Source organism: Thunnus thynnus, chromosome 20 (assembly GCF_963924715.1).
Source record: "Thunnus thynnus chromosome 20, fThuThy2.1, whole genome shotgun sequence".
In the NCBI taxonomy this organism is placed as follows: Eukaryota; Metazoa; Chordata; class Actinopteri; order Scombriformes; family Scombridae; genus Thunnus; species Thunnus thynnus.
Genome location: NC_089536.1, coordinates 10,772,847 through 10,796,945, shown reverse-complemented (window position 1 = coordinate 10,796,945; position 24,099 = coordinate 10,772,847). Strand labels below are relative to the sequence as shown.

The window sequence follows — 24,099 nt, the reverse complement described above, 5'->3', positions numbered from 1 at the left end:
CAGCATCTGAGATGCAGCTGTTCTTCTAGTAACGGTTCATGAGTGACTGTATGAGGGAGTTATTTAGAAAAGGGGGCAGCTGAGCTCAGAACAATTTTTTTTTTCCAGTAATAATGATGTCTGTATGAAAAAGTAAACTAATAATCATAAACCTTTCATAAATTAAATACTGCAGGGCTGAAATGTCTGAGTTAGAGGTAAAGTGGTCAATGCTCCTTACTACTACTACTACCTTTGTTTTTTTTTATATATATATGGACACTTACAGAGGTGGAAGACGTATACACATCTGTTTATTGAAAAGTAGCAACACAATGTAAAATGTACAATGTAAACATGGTCCCTTTACAACTCCTGCATTCAAAATTTACTTAAGTACAGAGGTGTACAGAGGTGTTATGTTATGTAAATTATTAAAAATACTAAGTTTATATGCAGTGTACCTACATATTATACTGTTGGAAAATGATTACAGATGCTTTAACATGTAAGCAGCCTATCAATGTTGCAGTGGCTCAAGCCTGAGATAGCCGGAGCAATCCAATACATGACAAAGTCCTGTATTCATAATCATGCAGAATTCAAAAAAGGTTCAAAATGTAGTTTCAAAATTGAAAGTACTCATCATGAAGAAGAATATCCCATATGAATGGTAAATTATTATATTACACGTTATATCATGCTGGGTAGTTTAATCTATACAAGGCATCAAAGTTTAGGGGATGATTATATATTTTTGTGTGTAAAATCAGAATTTGCGATTACTGTAGTTGTCAAATAATTGTAGTGAAATAAAAAAATGAGGAAAAAAAAATCCCTCTGAAATTTAATGGAGAAGAAATACAAAGTAGCATGAAATGTAAATACTCAATAAAAGTACCAACATTGCCTTGCATTAGTAAATTACATCTCTGGCCACTAACAATGTTTACCCAAGATGACCTAAGATATTTCAAGAACTCTTAGTCTGAGGTTTGGCCCACCCACATTCAGTGCAGTAATTGGTTTTCACGGTCTACTGTGAATAACAGATTTATTGAGGAACAGTTGCTCCGGAGTCAGTTGGTTGTAACAGTTTGCTTTGACACAGTGAAAACAAAGACATTCTTACAATTTTACAGCAAGTGTCTGTTTGTTGTAACATTTCAAGTGCAGTGTGAAACATCTGTTTTTGTAACACTTTCTTCTCAGTGCAGTTTTATATCTTTAATCTGTTCAGTCATGTTAGAAGTTAAATATTAATACAATGTATAATTTGTACTATGTTTGTTCGCAGTGCAACAAGCTTGAGATTTACCATTAAATCCACTAATGAACTGGAAAGCACTTACTGAAAACTCCATAAATATTTAACATCTTTTTTCACATTTGACATAATTTTCCCTGATAAGAGCTCTCACGTTGATATATAAATAAATTTAACAAAATAACCTCACAGTACACTGGTTAAAAATGTTTGGAGTGGCTACTACTGAGCGGTTTTCACAGTTTTTGGTGGATCCTCTCCTTGAGAATCGGAGTTTTCATTCTCCATGTACGCCTGCACAGACCTCCACAGCGCTTTGATGTTCCCCTCGCCGAAGCCTGTCGCCCCTCTTCGCTCTATCAGCTCCAGGAAAAAAGTGTCCTCTGCAAAGATGGGCTTGGTGAACACCTGGAGAAGGTATCTAGAAACAGAAAATAACATGGTGAGGACACTTGGTTGGTCTTACATGACTCACATCATTTCCAGGTTAGACTTGTGGAATATGTTGTTGAATGCTAACTTAAACAAATTAGTTTTATCTTTGTTAACATGGGCACGAGACTCTCTCTCCTCTTGCCTCTCACCTTCTTTTTTCACTGGATGCCGTTTGCGATAAGGGATCTTGGTTCAGGTCTGTGTCCAGGAGAATGCCATGCTGCGCCAGCATCTGGGGGTTGTGTCCCGCCTCCTCAATCTCCTGCTGTTTTCCAACCTGTCACAGCACAGAGGATAGGTAAAAGTAATGTTAACCCTGGTAGAACAAATGAAAACCATATATCATATCTTGTTAGCCAGCAGTGAGGGGAGTGTTCAGATCCCAATATTAAAAAAATGCTCAATTACAAGTAACAAGTGCTGGAGTGAAAATGCTACTAAAGTAAAAGTATGTAAGTCTTATTAGCAAAACATGCTTAAAGTCTCAAAGTAAAAATACTTATAATTTATGAAAATGGCCTGTGTGAGTGTATATTATTATATATTACATTATTGGATTATTATTACTACAGTAGTTGGTTGATGTGGAGCTAATTTAAACTATTTTTTTTTCTCTTTTGTTGTTTTACTGTTTCAATTTTAACAATTCGTCATTTTCTATAAACTCAGCATATTTTTTGTATGTAAAATCTTAATCTGTAAATTAGGCTTTAAAGTAGTTGTCAGATAAATAATTTGTTATTACTTTGAAATTATTCACTATAAATTGGGCTTTGTGTATATATATTTAAATGGTGAGGTCACAAATTGAAATGCCAGTGCAGCTCTACAATTTTACTATTTACAGAGAATCCTGATATTATTTTGTGTAATGAGCATTTCATTACACACTACAATATCTTTTATGATTTGTTGAATAAAATGTGGGCCATTTCTTTAATTAGTCGAGTCATGATTGGAGTCTTTGAAATGGCAAAAGAGTCGTTGTGCAGTTATGTAAGAGTCAATCAAACCTCAGTGTAGTAGGCTGGAGGAGGCGAGAAAAACTGGACACCAGCTTCAGTCATGGTATGTGCTGTAGAGACAATGTTTTTTGTGTACAGCCCAATGTGCTGGATCCCAGGGGCCCTGTGCTGCTCCAAGAAGGTGTCAACCTGGTTCCTGCCTGAAACAAGTGCAGGTGCACAATGAGTCAGGAGTTGTAAAATCATAAATTGAGGCAGAAATAAAAGAAAAATGGAGTGGATGCGGTTACCTTGTCTTGGCAGTGACTCTGCAATGACAAACTTGCAGTCGGGCTCTTTTTTGTCCACAAAGGGAAGTGCAATGCCTGCTTTGCTGCATTTCCAATACTCCATAGCGGTAAGACGTAGTCCAATGCCTTCCTGGTTTATGACAAAACCTTCCTCTATATCTTCATTACTACTCACAAGAACAAACAATCAACTTTATTAATGCATTGAAGTTAAACAGAACAGAGAATATGTAAATATATTGAAATGTCAATTTAACAGTTTCTCACCTATCAATGAAAAACCTCTGAAACCCAAAGAGCTGCTCATACCACCTCATGACCTGGTGGGTGGTTTTTCTGGGACAGGCATAAGTTATGTGATCAAAATGAGTGACTGGACAAGAGAGGTCCTCATCTTCCAAGCTGCAGTCCTTTTCAATGACATTAAACCCAGGCAAGAAGCTTCCCTCGTACTTTGACCTGTCAATTAGTGTGTGGCACACATTTCCCACTATGGATTTAAGCACCGAGTAGGTAACAACACCCTTCTCGTCCTGGACAGTCGTGGGAGGAGTGAGGAAGTTGCAGCCCAGATGGCGAAGAGCATTGAATGACCTTTCCACATCCTCCACCTCGAAACACACGTTGTTTACGGTATCCACAGAGTAATGTGGGCTGACATCGTAAAGACACTTCAAAGAATTACCCTGGTTGTATTTCCCCACGTTGACCCGGTGTGGAACAGGTGAATATATGTCAGTGACACCTTCATTCAATCTCACACCACTCTGGTTTGGGCTCTCATTTACGACGAAAATAGCCGCTCCCTTCCTGAAAGCCAGTTGCTTGGACCCGTCGGTTAGTCTGGTAGCAAATAAATTAAACTTGAATTTCGATATAAGGTCGTTAGCTATTTTCTCCACGTTAGAAACGTGGAGCGAAATGTGGTGGAGCCGACTCAAGAAAGCTGCCATGTTTTGGATGTGACGTTTTGACAGGAGGCGTGTCCTAAAATCAAGAAACCCTTACCAAATAACTAATAACTAACAACTCTAACTTATATTTTGTTCACTATGATGTCCATATACAATTCATTTAACTTATAATAATATAAATTTGTGTGTGATATCAAATAAACTTTTGTTCCAACATGTTTCAGTGATGTAAGAAGCTAAGGGTCAATGAATGGTGATTCAAAACCCTACAAAAATCCTACGTAATGTTACAACCCCTTTAAACCCCGTTACTATGTATGTCCTCAAATATTCTCTATAAATTTTAGTATGCACAAAAGAAGTTTGCAAACAAAGTAGGGCTCACATATTTACTATCGTTGTCATATTTTCTGCAAATTAAGTGGCGCATGAGACTAGTTTAGATTAATTTGCTGTTTACAACATTGGTGTAGGTAATGTTTTATTTATAAAATCAAATGATAACATATCCCACAATCACACTGACTTTTTGTATAAGCTCGCATTCTCCTGAATATGGTAAATATTGGAAAATAGGTTAAGTAGTAAGTAGGAAATACGATGTACAGTAAACTTAAATTAACAAAATACACATAATTATTATTATATATTTGATGCGACATGAAATCTCCCAGTGCTTGTGAACCTCTCATAAAATAGTTGTGATATTTCCGATAGTAGTGAAGGCAGCACAGTACTTTCCTTTTATCCAATCGCGTTGAGCGCTGAGCCAGATGATTGGTGACGAAGGCAGCGTTTATTTTGGCCCTGCTACTCATTTGTCTCAGTGTCGCCGCCATTAAACAACACGGAGGCAATGTAAACCATGGAGTATCGCGGATTTATGCCATGATTCGAGGCGCACAGAGGCTTTGCCAAGCTGTGGTTTACTCTGCGAGGGGTTAATGTGTCCACAAAGGTAAACATGTGAGAGACCAAAGGGGTCGAAATAACTCGGATTGGGAAAGGTTTGATAGAGCAGGAGGAGGGGGGACTGGACGAGAAGGGTTTGTTGTGGTTTTTCAGCAGCACTCGAGAAACGAGCGCAGCCGCGAAACGGTAAGAGTTTGACATATTTTTCTTTAAATATTATATTCTTTACGACTTGTCCCGTGGCTGTGTGTTTTGTGAAATGTTTCGTCAACTGTTGAAGCTGGCGATAGCTATGTGTGCTAGCTGGGTTAGCTCAACAGCTACCAAGCTAACACTAAAGACTGAAATATTGTTGTAATACAATAAAGCCACTCATCCTGTGATTCAGGCTGTTGATCACGCTCAGTACTGTTTCTGGTAATAAACAGCCGGCAGATAATTTTTAGTTTTTCAATCACAGCTCAATCTCAGGCTGCCAATGTCATTGAAGATGTCTGCCTAGTTTACAAACTGTTGTCCGCATACTCAGGAGCACCCCATAACATTTCTTCATTTGGTTTGTGTATATAAAAAATACAACACTAGTTTATCATTTGTATTGACCCTCTAGATGATTCACAAATCTTTTGTTTATGGCGTACATCTAGGTGGATCTATCACCACAGTTTGACCAAACAAAGTGATCCACAATGACAGAACAGAAGGAAAAATGGTCCTGTGACTACTGCACCTATGAAAACTGGCCATCTGCAATCAAGTGCACGATGTGCCGTGCACCGAGGTCGAGGGGTCCCATCATTACAGAGGAACCTTACAAGATAGGCACTGATCTGGATCCCAGTCTGGAGTGGGACCCTCCCAGAACTGAGAGTGGCAGCAGCCTCCTCATCTGCCCTGACTCGAGTGCCAGGCCCAGGGTCAGGTCAGCCTGCATGTCCGAGATTGCTAATAAGTGGTCCTGCCAGATGTGCACCTACCTGAACTGGCCCCGGGCCATCCGCTGCACACAGTGTCTGTGTCAGCGTCCGAGGACCTGCAGCCCCACCGAGTCCCCCCAGACTTCAGGCTCCAACGCAGGCTGCCGTCCTGCTCTCCACTCCCCTGTGGACACCTGTGAGGAGTACAATGACAGAAATAGACTCAACACCCACCAGCAGCACTGGACATGCACAGCTTGCACTTACCAGAACTGGCCCAAAACTACAAAGTGTGTGGTGTGTGACCACCCCAAGCCCAACAGCCAGGAAGCCATAGAGCTGGGTGAGTCTGCAGAACCCTCACCTATGATAAATGAGCAGGACAGGGCAAGGTGGAGGAGCGGTTGCAGTGGAGGCCAGGGCCAGAGGAGATCCCCTCCTTTGCCCAAGAGGGAAGACAATGTCAAAATGGACTTCCAGAGGATAGAGCTTGCAGCCGGAGCCATGAGCAGCAAAGATGAGCAAGAGATCGACTTCAAGAAGCTAAAGCAGATAAGAAACAGAATGAGGAAAACAGACTGGCTGTTTCTCAATGCATGTGCTGGTGAGTTCTTTTTATACTTGTCCAACCAGTGCTGAAATGATTAAGGGAAAATTAACCAACAACTGCTTTTCTCTGTTTTATATTATTGTAAATTATATATATTTATCAGGTTTTGGACTGTTTGTCGAACAAAACAAGCAATTTGAAGACATTACCTTGGACTCTGGGAATTTTTGTTGTCATTTTTAACAATTTCTTGGCATATTTTAGATTAAAATATCCGTTATTATTTGAAAAAATAATAAATAGATTACCCAGTAATGAGAATAATAAACAGATACAGCTTTAATTTGCATTCCATAATAATAACAAACAGTCAAAGTATTTATTGGGCTTTGAATGTGTGTGAGAATACTTTTGCCTTCATTTCCCTCCATGGTCCACCTGAATGGTCTTGTTGGCACAAAGAATCCATACTCATTTTTCCTTGTAACAACACTTCTATTGTGTGCCAACTTTTTTTCCCCCTTCAATGATGTAATGCTTACTGATGACAAAGCGAGGCACTCCAGTCAGAGGCGACTGTTTGATTGTTTTTGTTCCAATGACACAATATGTAGTTCCTTGTAAGTTCTTTTTTTTGTTACAGTGCAGATGGTGCTTTACCCCGTGAAGGCCACGGTTGTACAATAGCGTGATCTACTTGGTGTTTTATTAATGAACGACAACATACTCTGTTGTTTAGACTACAAACATTAGAGTACAATAGGAATTTTGCAAGACACGGTGCTCGTCATGCCCCGTGAGAAGGGTTTTATTTCACAAGGTGGTGCTCTCAAGTGGAAACCGTCTGCTGTAGTGAGAAGCAACACATTACGGTGAATGGCAGCATAATAAAGATGTGCAACTAAATGGCTAGTAGCAATTAGATCCAACTCATCACTGAACCCCTAGCTGCCCTTGCTGTGCTACTGAGAGTGTCTTTGAGAAACTGAGAGGGTGTGAGTGCTTCCCAGCTGGTGGGGATGAATGGGCAGTCTGGGCAGCACTGCAAGAGTGGAGCCCGTGGACCAGAGAAGCCCCTGGCTCGCAGTCAACAGACCCTGTAAACAGTGGTGCTTATGTGCTGAGCAGGGGCCCCCAGGAGGCAAAAATAGCCTTGACAAGACATGAACACCAGTCAACAAAAAAAGCAGAAAAAAAAGCATGTAGGCAGCACATGATCGGCATCCTCCTGACCTTTGCACTGATTGCCCTCTCCAGCTTGTTGTTGTGGAATAGAAACATCAGTGAGGTCACATTGAGACAGTCCCACTCCCCTCCCTCCCTCCTCCCCCCGTGATATAGACACTTTTAGGCCTTTAACTGCCTTTTGGCTTAATTCTTAATACTGTCATGCTTTTTTATTCATGCTGTGTCACCTGACTTTTTTTTTCAGTTATGTTGCTGTTGGGTTCTTCAAAGTGTTTTGTTGGCGGAGGAAGTGCCTGAGTCGAACAGCACATTACGGCCAAGCCGAGCACTTCCTCAAGTCTAACATTTGATCTCACTTCGCTCTTCTGTTTCCCCACATTTCAAGTCAGATGTTTTCTCAGCACTCTGTATTTGGGCCAAAATCGGATGATCCCATTGATTCTGCTTTCCCACAAAAGGAAGCAGACTCTGTTTGTGTAATATTGTTCTTTTGTTTCATTGAAAGACTGTAACTGGCAAGTCTTGCTGGTGCAGATAATCAGTCTGTGTAAACATATTTTGCTCTTAGTTTTACAGTGATGTTGTGTATAGTTTGTGATTCTAAAACTATGTGGAGGAGTTCTGGTTTTTTTCGCCTTCAAGCACCAAAATGATCTTGTTGATCAGCTGAATTCTTATCTGATAGGCAAAAAAAAAAAAAGTCAGCCACACATGACCACAACATTCTTCTTAAAATGATAATATCAGTTTGTAGAAATTATGATAAGATATATTATTAAGTCCGCTGATATTAATATACTAGCTTTTATACAGGAACTTGGCCTGTAAAGTTGTTTGGTCACATGGGGCGTCAAGATTACACAATATTAATGTCTTTCTAGATAGTCACTGTGTCGGACTAGATGTTGATGGTGTTGCCATGACTTTGCAGACTGCTCGTTGAACCCTGACCAATCATAGCTAGCGGGCTTTACAACCTACATGGTGTTCAAAGGTGATTGGATAGGAGGGGTCAGAGGCTTCTTGAGTCAGGGATGGTGTCATAGATGTTGTCTAACTAGATGAGAGAAAGTGAAACATTCTGATGTTTGTCTGTCAGGGTGTCATGAGGCATCCTAGTTGCAGAATTGGTCATCCTCTTTTATTACACATTACACAAGACACTTCTTTTTGGTCCAGATGCCCTGTGTCTGTCAGATCGGGCCATTTTTAGGGCTGATATCATAAAGTCTGATCCAAGAATAAGTGGCAGCACAGCCTCGACCAAACAACTTCTTTGGATAAACAAAGAAAGAAAGCGAACTGTTCCATGAATGTAATTCATTTTTGTTATCCACTATCCACAAATTGCTTTAATTATTGTTTTTTAGTTCTGAATAATTCCATATATGTCATGCATTGTACTGTGAGAAGGCAGACTCAACACTATACTTAATGTTGACATTCAAAGGTTGCATACAGTATGTGGAATTGAGATACAGATTGCATCTTAATAACTTTGACCCAAAGCAAGCTAGTTAAATGTTTGTTTTTTTCTCACACTATCTATATTCATACACCTGCAAAACAGGTCATCACATTCTTTATTTTCCATGAGATCTCCAACATGGCCAGTAGATCTTTTTCAGCCACAATCGTTTGGCATCTATTTACGGATCTGTGTTTGCAAAATATCACCCAGCATGTGTAAAAGGAAACCCGGCCGTTTTTTTGGCACGTTCCAGGCCAGGTTACCTCAAGGTAATTTGTAACTGTCCTCTGCATTGCCAGAGAACATCCTCTCACAAGGCAGTGTCTGTTAAAATTAGCCAGCGTACTTCAGCGTTAACTGTGCTGTGTACCTAGCTGCCCGCTCAGTTCACTCATAACAGATGTTGAGACTACTAGCTCCTCTGGAGTGGGGGGGGGGGGGAGGACGCTAATCTGCACAGACTGTCCTCTGTCTGACATAGCTCTCTGATAGCTTGTCATTATGAGCTACATACTGTAGCCCTGTCTGTTGTGCTGTGTAGTAGCCTGACAGTGTGATAACTGTTCTCACACTGGGTTAGCTAGTGGCTACATCTAGAGGTCATCTGAGCTGCGGATTGACGTCAAGGGCAAGAGAGCCTGAATTCTTTTTGCATATATCTCTTTTCTCCTGCTTGAATTTGTTACGAAAATTCCTCCCACATTTGAATATTAATTGGTAGTGACTAGGAACAGTACAGTCAGTTTGATGGATATTTCTGTAGTGCTTTCATTGAACATGGCAAGCTGTCGGTTAAATCTTTGCTCGTATTACAAGCAGGGACGCGGCTGCTCCAAAAGTCAGTCTTGTCCATTTACAAAGCATAGGCCTGTTTTTTAAAAAGGGATTCCCATCGTTCTTTCTACATCAATTTATATTTTGCAGACGTATATGGCCTGGTAGATTAGATCACATGCATTCAGTTGTCAGTTCATATTAGCTCAAACTAATGTCGTCTAATATAACAGCCCTGCAATAAATCCTATCTGCATGAAGGTTTTAAATTAATTAGGCCTACTGAATTCAAAATTCATGGTCATTTTTAGGTTGTAGTTTGTAGTGCTGTTGAAGTGTATTGTGAGGTGTGTTTTTATATTTAATCTAAACATACTTACATAAATGGGGTACCTAATAAGCTGGTAACTGAGTGCATTTGCTTTATGATGACAGCAGTGTTTTGTGTAGAAGCTGCCATTTGAATAGTGACAGCTGCTGAATTTGAATTGTTTGAATATGAGCTGTCCTTGTTCCTTAAACATATATTGAAAACAATGTAGTTGTGTGTGTCTCTCTCCACCCAAAGTTCAGTAGCCTGTGTGTGTGTGTGTGTGTGTGTGTGTGTGTGTGTGTGTGTGTGTGTGTGAATTCCTGGAAAAGCGACCATTTTCTAGTTTCAGTGCCAACATCGGTTTCCTATTTTCTGACCTTCCTTCCTCCCTCCTTTTGTAACTAACATTACACTCCTGCAAGGCCTTCATCTTATGACATACTGTGAGTGCCAATTATTACCATTTCCTAAGTAACTCAACTGATGACATTCATTGCACACTGACATCTCTTATTAAAATAGTAACTAACAATAGACCAAAGTCCAGTAACAAGCAAATAAGAAAAATCTACTAGCTGTCTCGTACACACCAAGCCTTCTCTGTCTGACCCTGCTAAAACTTCTTCTCCTTGCACTCTGAAACTTGCACTGCTTAAAGTTAGATCTCTAGATAAAAAGACTTTCATTGTTTATGACATCATTACTGCTCACAAACCAGATTATATCCTCTTGACAGAAACCTTGCTTGATCAAACTCCTAATAAGGAGCTGAATGAAACATCAACAGCTAACTACAATTTTCTACATTGCACTCAGACTAAAAGGAAGGGCGGGGGGTTGCTGTGGGATATAATAATATTTTTAGCTGTAAATCTGTGTCTTTTGGCAATCAACTAACTTTTGAATATTTAGGTCTAGTTATTGAATATGTATATCCTGCTGTACTCCCTCTTACTGTCGTATCATCCTCCTAAACTGAGAGAGAGTTTTCTGGAAGAATTTGGTGAGCTGTTATCTAAAATCACAATTGATTTTGACAGTATTATCATATTGGGTGCTTTCATTATTCATGTTGATAATAGTAACAACTCTGATACAAAACAATCAGTTTATTAGAATCATCAAAAAGGGTCACACACTTAACCTTGTCTTTTCTAAAGGTCTTGATATTGTAGAAACAGCTGTTCTAGATGTTGCAGCTTCCAACCACTATTGCTAAGTTTTTTTTTATATAATACACTTCCTTGAACAGATAAATATTGATAGATTCATTAACAAACGTTACATTAATGATGTTATGTCCCAGATCATTTGATCATGTTGCTGTCGGAAAGCTGAACGGAAATGGAGGAAAAAAAACAAATGAATCTATAAAAATGCACTTTACTGTTATAAGAAAAAGATGAAATCTGCCAGACAGGCGTACATTTCTCAATTGATTAAAAAATAATCAGAATAATGCCTCATTCTCATTCCCTTCAATTGACAAACTGATTAATCCCACCAGATCTAGCCCTCATTTGCCGTTTTCTTTCAGGAAAAAGTCTCTCATATTAGAGATAATGTATCAATTTCTTGCAGCAATAAATCTGGCCTCCTGTCAGCCTTACACCAATTTACTGCGATGAGCTCAATGTCTACATTCTCACCTGTTAAATCCAGAGGATGTAATTTAGTGCCTAAAGTTTTGCCTCTTGATTCCATCCCCACCAAATTGTTCAAAACTGTCTTTTTCATTGCTTTATAAATAACATAGTAAATATTATTAATAGCTCCCTGCAGACTGGCATTTTTCCAGCTTCTCTCAAGCCTGCTGTCATCTCACCTCTGCTGAAGAAAAACAACCTAGATCCATCCATTTAATTAATAATTACACACCAATCTCCAACCTCCCTTTTCTAAGCAAACACTTGAAATAGTTGTATACAAGCAACTGGATGAATATCTTTCAATTCACAATATATATATAATACATACCAGTCAGGTTTCAGAGCAAAGCATGGCACCAAAACAGCCCTCATAAGAGTAATCAGTGACCTTAAGATCAACAGTGACTCACAGACTATTTCCATTTTAGTATTACTTGATCTCACTGCTGCCTCTGACATTGTTGATCATGACATTTTAATTCAATGGCTTCATGATTCATATGGCTTAGTGGGTCCTGTTCTTAACCGGTTTTCATCCTACTTAAAGGGCAGGAGCTTTTATGTTTCACTTAGTAGTTTTTAAATCCGCAGAAGCAAATATTTTCTCTGGGGTTCCACAGGGGTCAGTCCTCGGGCCACTGCTCTTTAATTTATGCATGCTCCCGCTTGGTATCATCATAAATAAACATAATATATCTTAATGTTTATATGAAGATGACACACAGTTGTACATTTCACTTTCCTCTGGTGATCTCAGTCCTGTTAACAAACTAGTAAACTGTATTGATGATATTAAATACTGAATGTCCAGAAACCTTTTTAAAGCTGAATACAGACCAGACTGAGATACTCAGTCCTAGAATTCAGAGACAGGAAATTTATTCACACTTGGCATCGCTGTCTCCGAAATACAGTGAGCAAGTGAGAAACCTTGGCATTATTTTGGATACTCAGTTTTGAAAATCACATTACCAATATGTTGTGTTGATGTTTTTGGGTTTGTAATTGCTGTGTGGGATATTTAATGTACGTTTGGTGTATGCTTCATGCTTATATTCTTATAATTATATTGCATATGTTATGTTACCCATGTTCTTATGTTTAAGCCTGTATTTTTATATTTTGTTTTTCAATGTAAAGCACACATTGAGCTTACTTGTAATGAAATGTGCTATGTAAATAAAATTGCCAATTGCCATTTTCCTTCTGCCGTAGGTGTGGTGGAGGGAGACCTGGCGGCGATAGAAGCCTACAAGTCATCCGGCGGTGACATCGCCAGGCAGCTCACTGCAGACGAGGTGCAGCTTCTCAGCCGGTCTTCGGCGTTTGACGTAGGCTTTACGCTGGTTCATCTGGCCATTCGCTTTCAGAGGCAGGACATGCTAGCCATCCTGCTCACAGAGGTTAGTGTACTTATAGATTTGTCTTCACCGCCACAATAAACTTTAGCCAGGTTTGATTAAACCCTTTAACACACATCGCATTTATATACACAAACACACTGACAACTCAGCGGCCTCTAAGAAGGCTTGTATGCAGTGATATAAGAAATTATAGGTAATTACTGGTGATTTTGTGACTTCATTTATAGGAGTGCATCGTTGTGCTCGAGTAAGTTGAAAGCCGTTAAAAGTGAAACTGTCATGTTAGATAGGGGGAAGTCAGAAGTGCTTCTGTAATTTGGAGGCTATTCTATATTCTCTTCTCGTCAACCACGTCAGTCTATAATTGTTCTGCGCCATAGTAGACGATAGCAGATGCCTGTAATGCCTATAATTACAGTGGAAGTGCACTTTGAGGATTAGGTGGAGGATTAGCCTGGCTGCAGTCCTGTCAGTGCTTCCTAATGGACGTGATGCCACAGAGCTGATGTGGTTTGCAAGGAGGGCAAGCAATGATTCGGAACAGCACGGAGGGCTGCACAGTGAAGAAAAGCAATGAGATTGGAAGAGAAAAGACGGCACAGATATTGCACATAAAATATTCAGACTTTTGTTACTGTGGTCCTGCTCTCTGGAACGAGCTGCCTGCTGACCTGAGGTCCATCACAACTGTGTCTACATTCAAAAGCAAACTCAAGAACTTTCCTATTCTCCCAGGCTTATAGTTAATTACTGTGTGTGCGCGTGTGCATTTTTCATTGGGACCTTTTCCGCTATAAACACAGAGTTTTATAAATTAAAGATTTTCTTGTATATGAACCACTTTAAAGACTCAGTGGAACAAATGAGTTAATTTTTAAAGATAGGGTCAATTTCCATAACTTAGGTAAATATAAAATATTTATAATAAGATTATGCTTTGATAATTATTCAGATTCATGTCAATGTTTAGCCACCCCTAATATATCTGACCTAATGTTGTGACACCTCTTTATGTCTCTTGTTTTAAGACTGAAAATAATCACTATCATTTTCTAAATTTAACTGAAACAGTAACATTTTTTTATGCTTTACATGTGTCTCAAGTATCTGATCATGCCCATATTGGTTTATTTATCTTCCTGTATTCAATCTGTGTGTTTGTCTCTTAGGTGAACCAGCAGGCAGCTAAGTGCATCCCCTCCATGGTATGTCCCGAGCTGACGGAGCAGATCCGTCGGGAGATTGCCGCCTCACTACATCAACGCAAGGGAGACTTCGCCTGTTACTTCCTCACTGACCTGGTCACCTTCACCCTGCCTGCAGGTACCCCACTATATTGTGCAACTCACATCATTTCGCTTATTGGACTTCTTTGCAAATGTGTAATATAACACCACTGTTTATCCTTACATAAATTAAGCTTCATTAGCCTGTGTTGCCAGAATTTTATTTTCCCCTGTAGCCTCAATAAACACCTCAACAACCAGTCTGAACATTTGTCTTTTTGAGGCTTTTGGATAAAGTTTGACATGGGATATTAAAAGCTACACATACTCTGCCAGGGAATAAAAGGAAAAAAATAATAGTGTGATTTTGGGGATTGCTCTCCTCTCACGTAAATATACAGCATTTCAATGTGTGATGTTTTTCCCCACTCACTGGAGAATTGGAAGAATGATGGCCAGCCTTCTTGTGCAGAGAAACAGCAGCTCAGTGTCCCATCCCTGTGGCATAATGTCTTTACTGATATGACATGCACTTTGCTTTTCAGAGCCACCAGTTGTATTCTGCTGCCACTGCCGCTGGGATGAAAGATTATGCAGGCTTCACTGATAGATTAGAATTTTTTTTTTGTGTTATGCCAAGTATTTCTTTGCAGACAGAATTTGGCCCCAGGCCAGCTGCAGGGCTCTCTCGTTCTCTGTTTCTGTCTCTCTCTCTTTCAGACAAAGCCAGTGCCATTCACTATTGAGCCAGAGAATAGCCACCAGTGTTCTGGCTTTGTGTGTGCACAGTTCAATACACACAGAAACACAACATGCTGTACAGAGCTTGTGTTTACAGTGTGCCATTGACAAAATGTCAGCCAATGAATGGAATTGCGAAGAACATCCCCTCTGTGTGTCATTACTGTAGCGTTTTTGTGGCCCTCGGTGCAGTGTACCATTAGGTTATAATGAGAGTGAAAACAGAATATATTTCACCATGTGTCTCTGCAGATATAGAAGACCTACCGCCTGCTGTCCAGGAGAAGCTGTTTGATGAGGTTTTGGATCGAGATGTGCAAAAAGGTATCCAAGAGTTATTCATGTTCATATCTAATGTCTGCCCGTATCCAGTCACATGTATTCAGTCATGATGGGTTTTGGTTACCTGTGATTCATCCGGCCGTGCTGTCGTCCAGTGTGCGCATCAGCCATCAGCCACAAGAGGAAAGGACTTGTCTGGTCTTGTGCTCTTCTGTCTCCAAACAGCTCACCACTTCCTGCTTCATCTTCTGTCCCCTCTGTAATTAGCCTAATTGAGCTCACTGGTTTCCTTCCTGCACACTTAGCACATGACACATTCACAGGACTGCACTCTGTGTGTCTGTGTGTGTGAGTGTGTGAGTGTGAAAGCTTCTGAACATGCATGTGCATTTTTGTATTGCACTGAAGGTATCAGAGGAGTCTTGTGGCCTATTTAAGCCTTCATAAACTGGGTTAATGGGGAGAGGTGCTCTGGGTTTTTGGTTTTTCCCATAGAAAGAAGCTGAGGAATCAGTAAATATCTGCAGCTAAGGAATCAGTAGAGGTATGTTTTAATGGTATTTCAGGTGGACAGGAAAATGCTGAAAAGCAGGTTCTGCATAGCACAATTCATCTCCATAACTTCTGGCTGCAGCAGTTGCATATTTGAAACTCAACACAGCAGCTAAGCTCCCATGTGGAGTTATGTCTGTCAGGTTTTAAGTCAGTGCAAAATTGTGGTTGTTCTTATAAATCCAGTGTTATTTGTTCACTGGTCAGCTGAGGTAAAAAAAAAAAAAAATGCAATCACCGTCACATTCTCTCACCTAAAAAGTTTAATTTCACTCAAGAAATTATCCCCCTTGTTGCTTTTACTGAGGTTTGGCAAAAACAGATTGGCATGAACATGACTTTATGGAACCTGTTCTCCTATTAGTGCCCTTACCTCCATGCATTTATCTCTCTGTCTGTCTATATACAGAGTTGGAAGAGGAATCTCCTGTCATCAACTGGTCTCTGGAGCTGGGCACACGTCTGGACAGTCGTCTGTACGCCTTGTGGAACCGCACTGCTGGAGACTGTCTGCTGGACTCAGTTCTGCAGGCCACGTGGGGCATCTACGACAAGGACTCTGTCCTCCGCAAGACCCTTCATGACAGCCTGCACGACTGCTCTCATTGGTGAGGCACCCAACCTTACACTCCAGTCCCTATAGTCATTAACATCCAGGAAATCTTTCTGTTTTTTTTAGTACTTGAAATACTGTAATTTGCAATGCAAAATGAAACATATCTTTTTGAAATATAAATTTGACACAATAAGACACGTCTGGCTTTCAGTATTCCTAATTATTATGGAAAACTAACTTGAACTATGAAGCTTGACATCAGACAACAGTTCTGTGTGTCATCAATATGAAAATCAAGTGCAACATTTGCAATCAATCAATTGCAACATTTATGTACATTTTTGAATAAATAAATACCTAAATACTTAAGACCCAAGTCAAAGTTACAAATGTTACATTTAAGTAACTGAACATTGGTTAATGACATACAGTATACAAAACTGAGTACACCCCTACTCATTAAATCATTAAAATGTTAAATGATTCAACATTGTATCATCTTACAATAACTGTAGTATTTTTAGGGTGGAATGTAGGGTATTTGATCTTATTTGTGACCACCGAAACAAAAATGATTATACCTGTGACTTCCAATTAAGACTAATTGCCTGAACAAGGGTAGTAATAATAATAATAATAATAATGATAATAATAATAAATTTATTTGTACAGTACCTTGCATACAAAAAAATGCAGCTCAAAGTGGTTTACAACAAAATAAATAATATGCACCAAGTGCTTCACATCAAAAAAGACATAAAATGAACATAAAAACATAAATGTACATAAGATGGAAATAAAACCCACTTGGTAATATTAATAAACACAAGATAAAATAAAGTGAAAATACAATGCATAGAATGGGTACTTCAGTGGTGGTAATTGAGTCAGTGTTTCACCCTTGTGTACACAATCTGTAAATCAGCACTTAGGCCATATAAAAGAACCTGTGAACACCCCGACTTTCTCACTTTTGGCCAGGGTTGTGTCTAATGCAACATGGCTCCACATGGTGAGGAATTGCTTGAACAAGCAAGAAACCAGATTGTGAGACTTCATAAAGATGGGAGGGGGTACAGGATCATCAGTAGGCTACTGAACAGAAGCCAAAACACAGTTGCAGCAGTGGTTAGGAGGTACAGGAGGATACTACCAATAACAGAAGGCAGTGGCTGTCCTTGAAAAATGACGACATGCACAATTCGCTATTTATGCAACCTTGCATCGAAAAACAGACGGGTAACTGCTTCTGACTTGGCACAAGGATTATCTGTGGAAATTGGTGTTTCAGTGACTGCTCAGACAGTGTGAAGGACATTGCATGAAGTCAACCTCTATGGATGAGGTTCAAAAAGAAATCCATTGCTTACAAAACGGCACAAAACTGCAAGATTAAACTTTGCTTAAGACCATGAAAAGATGCCTGAAGCCTGGCGGCACATTGTTTGGTCAGATGAAACCAAAATAAATTTGTTTGGATCGGATGGGGTTCAGCATGGTTGGCATGGACCTGGCCAGGACTACCACAGTGACTGCATAGTACTGACTGTGACACATGGAGGTGGGAGTGTGCAGATGTGGGGCTGCATGAGTGCAAATGGTGAAGGGGAGATGACCTTTATAGATAGCATTATGAATGCAAGTTTGTATACCCAAATACTGAATGAAATGACTACCAGTCTCAAGAAGGATGACAGGAGAGGGATTTTCCAACATGACGATGATCTCAAACACACTGCAAAAATTGCATAAGAGTATTTAAAGAAGGAAAAAGTGAAATCTATGATCTGCCCAAGTATGTTCCCCGAATTGAACCCAGTAGAACACCTTTAGAGTATCTTAAAGAGGAAGGTAAAGCAACAAAAACCCCTCCAGCAAAGAGAAGCTGAAAACAATGACAGAACATCTCTCCACAGATTTGGGCAAGACTGGTATCATCCCTGCCCAGGAGGATCCAATCTGTCATCAAAAACAAAAGCAGGCATACAAAATAATAAGAAATAAAAGAATGGAGTCTCACTAATGAAGGGTGTGCTTACAATTGTTGCAGTTCGTTCTTAAATACGAACTTTTAACTAGTCAAACATTCTGTTTTTCAAGTGAATTGGCTTAATTTTTCTTGGGTTTTGCCTGAGAGGTTATTCCACTTCATAGACATGTTATAACTAATGGTGTGTTAAAGGTTTTCCTGGTTGTCTGCAGCCAGTGGACTGCTGTTGCCGTCATGTCTCGCTGGCATTTGGCAGTGGTTTTAATAATTTGACTTACAGGCTCGCTGTAGATGCATTACCTCAGGATATTTACATACTTCCCTTAGCACAGTCAAATACAGGATGATTGATTGCTTAATAAAGGTAATGAATGAAAGCGATGTTCTAATGTGTATTGCAGTAGTTATGAGGATTTTGTTCATCCATGACTGTGTGTCTTCTTATTATGAACCACCTAAATTTAGCATTTTTAAAGGTCTTGGATGTGGTTATTCTCAGTCATTTGAGGCTGACAGGAGATACTGTTTCATCAATGTTTGTTCTCTGTGCACTACTTTCAGTCGGAAAAATGTCACCCTGCTATGTAAGCAGGATGACATTTGATACCTAAATTTGATTAAAGTGAACTTTAAAACAAGTGTAACCAAATGTAAAACATGCTTTGATTTTTTTTAATAGGTTTTACACACGCTGGAAGGAGTGGGAGTCGTGGTACTCGCAGAGCTTCGGTTTGCATTTCTCCCTGAGAGAGGAGCAGTGGCAGGAAGACTGGGCGTTCATTTTGTCTCTGGCCAGCCAGGTAATTACGAGGTTCCTCCTGGTTTACTCACATCCTTTAATTCACAACCGAACGAAAGACAGAAAACAGCTCAGTACGGTGGTGTAGATGTTAAGGACAGGGGAATAATACCTGGAAAAAATCAAAAGGATGCATTTTCATAGGCAGAATGGCAGGTTTATGATCATCATATTAGAAATTCAAATGTCATGTAATAGTAGAAGTGACACCAAATTAATTATGGCTATGATCTGTTTTAGAAGATGATTAAACTGCCTGTCACACATTTAATAAATGCAGGAAGTTCACCTCTCATTTATACAAAAAGAGCAAACTGTATTCTGTCTCCTTGTTTTTTTTTTATTCATATTTTTGCTGTTGGAGAAAAATAAGGTAAACAAGAAAATCTTTCTTCTCCTGTGTAAAGGCACCCTGTGGATTTTTCTTGTAAACAAGCGCGCTTCTATTTACATTCAGTGTTTCTCACCAAAACGCATTGTGTATGAATCCTTTAGGCGTAACACACATGTTTGAATGCAATTCCTTCCTCATGAAACATTTATAAAGCAGATATTTCTTTAAATTGCGATAAGTCCACAGCGGAGGTGGTTCATGTCTTGGTTTTCAATTTTGGTGTTTATTTACGTCTCATCACACGACTCTTGAGAGCCGCTGTCTTATAGTGGCCAGGAAGTCAGACAGAACTCCAGTTGCATCAGTCTGTGTCCATGTGTGCACAGTACTGTACTTGACAGCGCCTTTGAGGAACCATGAAATTACATTTTTTTATTGATAAAAACAAATTAAAATACTAAAGCCCTTAGAGGAAGACAGAGAGACAAAAGTCTAAATATTGAAACCAGGATCAACATGCTGATAGACACAAACTCATAAACTCACAAAAAAGATGAAAGCAATTTAATACTCCTACATATGAGCACAGTGTCATCTTAATGCCTTTTGGAGTGTTGCTTATTAACTTTCACACCACAAAAGCTGATTGACCTGGATTGATCCGAATGGGGGAAACACAATTGGATGAGAAGCACAAGGGGGGAAGGTGGTTCGTGTGTGTGTGTGAATGACAGGAAGGACATAAGCAATTATCGTAGATCCCCTCAGATGGAGTTGTAGATGGACTGACAGACAGCTCATCTGCTAGGCTGGCACGCCCGCTGAAGCAGCACTCCTTCCCTAACATGTGACCACGGGATTACAGGCATTTAGCTCCCGAGAGCCACTCCACCGGCAGTATAAACAAACACAGCAAGAGCTACCATGTGATAACCTCGTCTAAAGGCTTTGACAGTGACGGAGAGATGAGATCCAAAAAGATAAGATCAGCCTTTATAATCTCTCTTAAGTATGGATGACTTTGAAGCCCCCCTTTTTAACATGAAATGCCATTGTGGCTGTAGTATATTTAACAGCACAGCAGTTATGTAATCTGCTTTCTGCTTATTCAGATAGTACAACTGAGAGATGAGGAGGAGCGATAGGGTGGCACGCAGACCTACTCAGACCTGCTGTGTTGCAGGTTCACAGTGTGCCGGACACTCTGAGTATCGCAATACGATCGCAGTTCTTGGCAGCGACTACTTCTCACCCTCCGTCACTATTTTTAGTTGTGTTGATATTGAATGTACAATTGGGGAAGTGTATATGATTACATCTACTGTATGACTGTACATGTCTTCTGTTTGTTTCTCCTTTTTCCTCCACACAGCCCGGGGCCAGCCTGGAGCAGACACACATTTTTGTTCTCGCACACATTCTTCGCAGACCGATCATAGTCTACGGAGTGAAATACTACAAAAGTTTCCGTGGGGAAACGTTAGGCTACACTCGTTTTCAAGGTGAGGCAGGATTTGAATAAACTTGAGAGATTTTAAATACTCATTTATATTGTGAAACTGTGCTGATATTTAACGTTTTAGTCAAGCATGGGTTCACCCAAATTACAAAGACTTTCACTTATCTCTTGTGGTATCTAACCATGCAGGGGTTTTTTTTGCTGTTCACAAGCTGGGAACAGTTTTGATAAGAACCCATAGTCCCCTTAAAACTGTTGACAGGCAATGCATTTTAGTAATTTTCCATAAATAGAACCCCATTCACCGCTATTGTATTGGAGTGAATGCAGAAGAGATGGATATCTCAAAACCTGGCCAAATAAAACCAGATGACCTGGCTTTACTGTATTCCACAAGAGGTAACTGAGAAAATGTTTATTTTAGAGGGGATAGATCATGCTTTTTGTGATATATATATATATTTTTTTTAATACTGTGATGATGTCTGATGTCATGTCATGTTAAACATGGTCGAAGTTCCAAAATTTGAGGGAAATGTGTGTAAAAACGCCCCCTGTGGGTCAAAGGTCAGGGCTTCAGCCTGCTCTGAACACTCCATTTGCAATGTTACCTCTACATCCTCCTCGTGATGACATCAGATTGCTCGTGCATGCCCAAAAATTCCCGTCTGCTTCCGTAGTCTTTGTTGCTAAGATTGTTCTATGGGTTGTGAGCATTGTCCACTCATTTTGGATCGGATTCGAACTTGAACATGTTCAGATGTGTTTGAGCGGTTTCCATTTTGAGTAAAGAAGAAGAAAAAGAAGTAAAATCCCACTACTACTGTTTGTTGACAAAGCCTCTGCAGAGATGCAACTTCTGGAAGCTAACCAATCAGAACAGATTATCATTAGGAGGATGGCCTTAAAGAGAAAGCTGCTAAAAAAACCCTGTTTCAGACAGAGGCTGAACTGAGGGGTTACATAAAGGACCAGTGTAAGATAAATAAGGAGTTTTTAAACTGTGAAAGATATACCAGTAAAGCCCCAGAATAAAAAAATATAGACCTGGAAATGTGCATATATGTCCCCTTTAATATGGGATGAACTGACCCCTTAGGTTCACTCAATGAACTGACTATGTATTTCTAAAGGCCCTGAATTTTATCATGGAGTTTGGCTTTGAATTCGAACTCTGCACACCAGCAACAGAGCATGAAATAAGGTCCTTGAGTCTTGCTTAAAGCCATTTTTATAACTTGTGAGGAATGAGCAGGAGTTTTACAGTATATGGAAACTAAGGAGAGGACAGCTGGGGAGTACAGTCACTCAGTAGCGCATCATATCTTTACCTCAGTTAGTCTTTTGTACTGCCTTTCATTTGGATAAAGAAAATAACCTCTGATGATTCATATACATTCAAATCAGTGTGCAGTGTGGTAGGTCATTGAACAGCATTAAATACTAACCAGAGAGAAGTGGAGTCGATGTAGAACTGGTGACATGGCTTCAGCCTACATTGCACACTAATTGTGTGGTGATTGGTAGTGTGTGTTTGACCTGGCAGAAGCCAGAGAGAGAGAGAGGAGGGAGGGTGAAGCAGGGCACCAGGGTGCGCCACAGAGCAGTTCTGTGCCCACAATGGGTCAGTTGTCTCTACTCAGCTGAAACGCAGCCACTTCTGATGTCAGGTCAGATCTGAGACGGTGCTTGGCCCCGAGTGACATTCACACACACAGCGGAATCCGAATATACAGCCGCAGAGCGTCGTGGCGAGCTCCCAGCTGGTCTGACTCGCTTTGTGTGTGTGTGTGTGTTTGTTGTGCTTCCTCAGGTGTGTACCTGCCTCTGTTATGGGAGCAGAGTTTCTGCTGGAAGAGCCCCATCGCTCTGGGCTACACGCGGGGCCACTTCTCTGCCCTAGTGGCCATGGAGAATGACGGCTATGACAATCGCGGTGCGGGTGCCAACCTCAATACTGATGATGATGTCACGGTCACTTTCTTGCCACTGGTGGACAGCGAGAGGAAGCTGCTGCACATTCACTTCCTGTCTGCACAAGAGGTAGGGACTGATACTAACATATGTAAAGCTAGAGCTCTTTTTTTTTTAATAATGAAAACATTTTGAATTTGAAAGGACCAAGAAATCCTGCATACCGTCGATCACTTGTACTCACTTAATTAAGATCGAACACTTCCTGATGAAGGTCTGAGAATTGAAACGTCATTAATAAAGTGAGTACATGTGATTAACAGTGTGCCGAATATCTTGGCCCTTACACAGTCACAATTTATGATCTGAAGCACCTGCTCACAAGATTTTCTGGAGTGTAAGAACTTTGTATGTTACCTGCTAAAACCATTTTAAATTAAAAAATAAAAGTTGAAATAGAATTTTAAAAGCATCATTTACATCGTAAAAATTCCACAGTTTTACCAAATATTTCCTTGCAGCAAAAACCACAACAAAATAAACAAAAATAACTTAAAAGATATGCTCCCTTTTTGGTGAAAATTGGTTTAAAAAAACCCCTTTTGTACAGCTGATGGTGTCAGATTACAATAAAGCGTACTGCTGTGAAGTGGCTGTCTAGGTTTGCGATACAAGAATGCGGCTGCCAGTTGTTTCATGCCTTAAACGTTCCCCCCCGTTTTGTTTCCGTGACGCCTTGTTTGTCTCGCGACTCAGATGGGCAACGAGGAGCAGCAGGAGAAGCTGTTGAGGGAATGGCTGGACTGCTGCGTGACAGAAGGCGGCATGCTGGCAGCAATGCAGAAGAGCTCTCGCCGCCGTAACCACCCCCTGGTCACCCAGATGGTGGAGAAGTGGTTGGACAGATACCGCCAGATCCGCCCATGTGCCTCTCTCTCTGACGGCGAGGAAGAGGAGGACGAAGACGAGTGAGTGAGGGGGGATGTAGAGGGGGGGAGGGGGGGGAGAGAAAAAAAAAGAAAGAACTGGACACTGGCTGCAGCTTGCAGGCTCTGGGAGAGTAACTTACTATCTACATTTCTTTCTTTTTCTTTTTTTTTTTTTCTCCAAAATGTAAATCTTTAACTTGTAATAATGCATGTGTTCTGTGAGCTCTGTGATAGAAAAGATACCAGCACCAACAAACTGAATCCTGATTACTGCTCCTATGAAAGCACATCAAGTCCACTTAGTTTGCCTTCCTATACTCCGATTTTTG

At 40.2% G+C, this 24,099-nt stretch overlaps 2 protein-coding genes across 2 annotated transcripts; one reads left to right on the top strand and one right to left on the bottom strand.

The window, feature by feature from the left end:
- Positions 1-273: 273 nt before the first annotated feature.
- Positions 274-3,996, bottom strand: hpdl (4-hydroxyphenylpyruvate dioxygenase-like). Its single transcript, XM_067576780.1, has 5 exons — positions 3,204-3,996; positions 2,937-3,103; positions 2,695-2,846; positions 1,831-1,958; positions 274-1,667 (listed from the first exon to the last, which is right to left on the bottom strand). Exons 1-5 carry the CDS (start codon positions 3,887-3,889, stop codon positions 1,469-1,471), a joined length of 1,332 nt encoding a protein of 443 aa, XP_067432881.1. The 5' UTR covers positions 3,890-3,996; the 3' UTR covers positions 274-1,468.
- A 646-nt stretch (positions 3,997-4,642) lies between these two features.
- On the top strand, positions 4,643-23,845 carry zranb1a (zinc finger, RAN-binding domain containing 1a). Its single transcript, XM_067576778.1, has 10 exons — positions 4,643-4,948; positions 5,410-6,283; positions 12,840-13,027; positions 14,158-14,311; positions 15,208-15,279; positions 16,199-16,397; positions 19,015-19,135; positions 20,841-20,970; positions 22,741-22,970; positions 23,598-23,845. The coding sequence occupies exons 2-10, from the start codon at positions 5,452-5,454 to the stop codon at positions 23,811-23,813; spliced, it is 2,142 nt and encodes a 713-aa protein (XP_067432879.1). The 5' UTR covers positions 4,643-4,948; positions 5,410-5,451; the 3' UTR covers positions 23,814-23,845.
- The last annotated feature ends 254 nt before the right edge of the window (positions 23,846-24,099 follow it).